At 37.3% G+C, this 2,186-nt stretch overlaps 1 protein-coding gene across 1 annotated transcript; it reads right to left on the bottom strand.

Annotated features, from left to right (window-relative positions):
- Nucleotides 1-555: 555 nt before the first annotated feature.
- Nucleotides 556-2,112, bottom strand: EMWEY_00059020 (hypothetical protein; the record flags this gene model as incomplete). The annotated part of the gene is made up of 5 exons (XM_013480977.1): nucleotides 556-686; nucleotides 924-1,035; nucleotides 1,315-1,446; nucleotides 1,563-1,724; nucleotides 1,884-2,112. Coding segments are annotated over 5 exons (766 nt in total), but the record flags the coding sequence as incomplete, so codon positions are not given.
- Between the last annotated feature and the right edge of the window lie 74 nt (nucleotides 2,113-2,186).

Here is a 2,186-nt window from a genome sequence, read left to right as displayed (position 1 = left end):
TATATATATATATATATATAATAGAAAAGAGTATTAGACTTACAGGATCAGCATCACTTCCTTTAACTTTATGTAATAATTGATAATAATTATTAGGAGATAATTTATCTTTATGCTCATCAACAAATTTATCAAATATTAATTGAACTTTTAACATTTCATCTAATTCTTCTGCTGGTGGATATTTAGGTACTGCTATTATTGCCTGATTATATGTACTATTTGCTATAGGAGATGTATCCACCTTATACCTATATACATATATACATATATATATATACGCATATAAGCATGCATAAGTGCATGCATGCATCCTATACATGCGTAATTTCATGCATGCAGGTCTGCATGCAGTCATCTCTTGTATGGCGCATACACAGGAATATACAGATACAGAGGAAGATAGTTGTATATATTAACATTGTTGTCTATAGGTATAGGGATAAGGATTGTTTGTATGTGTGTATGTGTGTGTTTCTGTGTGTGTACATAATGCATGCATGCAACTGGATGCATGCATATTTGCATGCAGGAAAATAATTTTTGGGGCTGGCATTAGGTGTACCCATACCCATATCTAGGTCCATATTTAACACCATCTTTTAACATAACTGCATCCCATCCTGTTAACATATCTTCTATTCTCTCGCTGTGTCTCTCCACCTCAGAACAAGTCGCAAAACGAGCTGCATATACACCCCAAAACCCTAAACCCTAAACCCTAAACCCTAAATCCTAACAAAAAAGGGTTTACCAATAAACCCTAAACAAAATCATCATTTATTACTCTTTATATCCACAAAAAAAAAAACCCCCTCTATAAACCCTAACCTCCCTACTAACCCTAATCCCCTTATACCCTAAACCCTAAACCCTAAACCCTAATATTAAGAAAAAAAAAAAGAAAAAAAAAGAATAATTACCTCCTTCTGGTAGATTAGGGATAGTGTTAAGTCCTGTTGCTCTGCAATTCTCATCCATCTTAAAGGCATTCTCAAATGGGGCTGCCACCTTCTCGTATACGTAGGTAGCTAACTGCATGCATGCATGCATGCATGCAGACACACACATTCCTTGCATGCATAAATGCATCCATGCATGCATGTATGTATGTATGTGCACACGTGCATGCAAGTACAGGCTACTGCATGCATAAAGATGTATATATTTTACACTCCATGCATGCACGGACTGTACATATACACACCAAGAGGTTTTTAGGTAAATGTGGGGCTTCAACCCTAAACCCTAAACCCTAAACCCTCGTATTTACGGGTTTAGAGGCTAAATTAATAAATAAATAATAAAAAGTACCTTTTCTTTCTTCCTTTTTATTCCTGCAGACCCGAAGTGTCTTAATGAACTACTAGAGGGACTAGAGAAAGAATCAGACTCCTCATGAACATAACCCAGTTGATACTCTCGCCGCATGCGCATGCGAGCCTCCTGAAACAAAGCCCCAAAGCCCCAAACCCATGCATGCATGAATGAATGCATGCATGCATATATATACGCATGCTATGGATTAAAGGATTAGGGTTTAGGGTTTAGGGTTTACGTACCCTTAATTCATCTCTTATTTTATCCCTATATGCCATGAGGGTTTCGTCAGCAACAAGTTGTTCTTTTCCTGTATAAGTTATATTTGTATGAGCAAACCAATGGTCTAAGGCAAGAGACAATAATAATTGCATATTATCCTCTATATAACGACTAACTGACTCCTATAAAGGAGACAAATACACACAAGGAGACACATACAAGGAGACACACATAATGATTATATATATCAATACACTGCAGACCTCCACAAACCCTAAACCATAAACCCTAAACCCTAAACCCCCTGTAAACCCTAAACCCTAAACCCTAAACCCTCTTACCCTTGAAGTAACGAAGTTATTCCATAGGAAATAAATAACAAAGACAACAGATCCGAACATAGCAGCATAAGGAAGAAAAGCATCCGAGTTAACAAGGGCCCCAAGAAGGAACCAAAGAATAAAGGAGGAGGCCCCCAAGGTAACAGAGAATACAGCAAGAGTTAAGAATGCCCCCCCTAAATAATCTAATTTTGCCATAAAATGAGGGTACGCATCTCGTAAAAATATGCTGAATACATATACACACACACAAAAAAAAAAAAAAAATGGAGACGATCCCGGAGGAGACGATCCCAGAGGAGT

Source organism: Eimeria maxima, genomic scaffold (genome assembly GCF_000499605.1).
Source record: "Eimeria maxima Weybridge genomic scaffold, Emw_scaff2598, whole genome shotgun sequence".
Lineage (NCBI taxonomy): Eukaryota > Apicomplexa > Conoidasida > Eucoccidiorida > Eimeriidae > Eimeria > Eimeria maxima.
The sequence above is the reverse complement of the archived record's forward strand: the minus strand, read 5'-3'. Positions and strand labels throughout refer to the sequence as shown.